This window comes from Galeopterus variegatus, unplaced genomic scaffold (assembly GCF_000696425.1).
Source record: "Galeopterus variegatus unplaced genomic scaffold, G_variegatus-3.0.2 Scaffold23110, whole genome shotgun sequence".
Taxonomy (NCBI): Eukaryota; Metazoa; Chordata; class Mammalia; order Dermoptera; family Cynocephalidae; genus Galeopterus; species Galeopterus variegatus.
Genome location: NW_007749221.1, coordinates 1 through 924, shown reverse-complemented (window position 1 = coordinate 924; position 924 = coordinate 1). Strand labels below are relative to the sequence as shown.

General features: G+C 36.6%; 1 protein-coding gene across 1 annotated transcript in view; it reads left to right on the top strand.

Annotated features, from left to right (window-relative positions):
• LOC103583446 (WD repeat-containing protein 53) overlaps positions 1 to 699 on the top strand; it is an 8972-nt gene extending 8273 nt beyond the window's left edge. Inside the window, exon 2 of the mRNA XM_008564756.1 lies at positions 80 to 699. Within this exon, the coding sequence (XP_008562978.1) occupies positions 80 to 676 (597 nt within the window). The 3' untranslated portion in view covers positions 677 to 699. The remainder of the gene's footprint in view (positions 1 to 79) is intronic.
• Positions 700 to 924: the final 225 nt, after the last annotated feature.

The window sequence follows — 924 nt, the reverse complement described above, 5'->3', positions numbered from 1 at the left end:
ATTTTATTAGAAGCTGAATAAGCACAACAGTTGAACAAAATGGCTAGAACTGTATGACTTTATAACTTCTTATTTTAAGGTGATGCTGTGGAATCTTCAGAAAGCCCGGCCACTGTGGATTACAAATTTACAAGAGGATGAAACAGAAGAAATGGAAAGCCCACAATCACCTGGTCAGCTCTTAAACCCTGCTCTAGCCCACTCTGTCTCTGTGGCATCGTGTGGTAATATTTTTAGTTGTGGTGCAGAAGATGGTAAGATTCGAATCTTTAGGGTGATGGGAGTCAAGTGTGAACAGGAACTGGGATTTAAGGGCCACACTTTGGGGGTATCCCAGGTCTACTTTCTCCCAGAATCCTATTTGCTGCTTACTGGAGGGAATGATGGGAAGATAATGTTGTGGGATGTGAGCAGTGAAGTTGAGAAAAAACAGAAGAGTCCTGCAAAGCATACCCACAGGAAGAAAACTAAAAGAGCAACTTATACCAAGCAGGGTGGAAATACTAATGCTTCAGTAGCAGATGAGGAAGAACATGGCAGAATTTCACCAAAGCTATATATTGAACATGGAGAAAAAGTGAACTGGCTCTTGGGTACAAAAATAAAGGGGCACCAAAATATATTAGTAGCTGATCAAACTAGTTGTATATCTGTATATCTCTTAAATGAATTTTAAATCCAATAAAATCATTTGAAGAACTGTGGCAAATTTTTTTTTTAGGTTTAAAAAAATACTGATTCTTCATTTAAACTATTGGTTATATGTAGAATCATACCATTCCATTGTATAAATTTCAAGACATTTGAACAAAAAAAGATAATTGATTGATACTAGTAATGGTGAAAGTTGTAGTGCAGTGTATTGCTCATGTATTTGTGGTGATGTTGATGTAAACCTACTGTGCTGTCAGTCATATAAAAAAA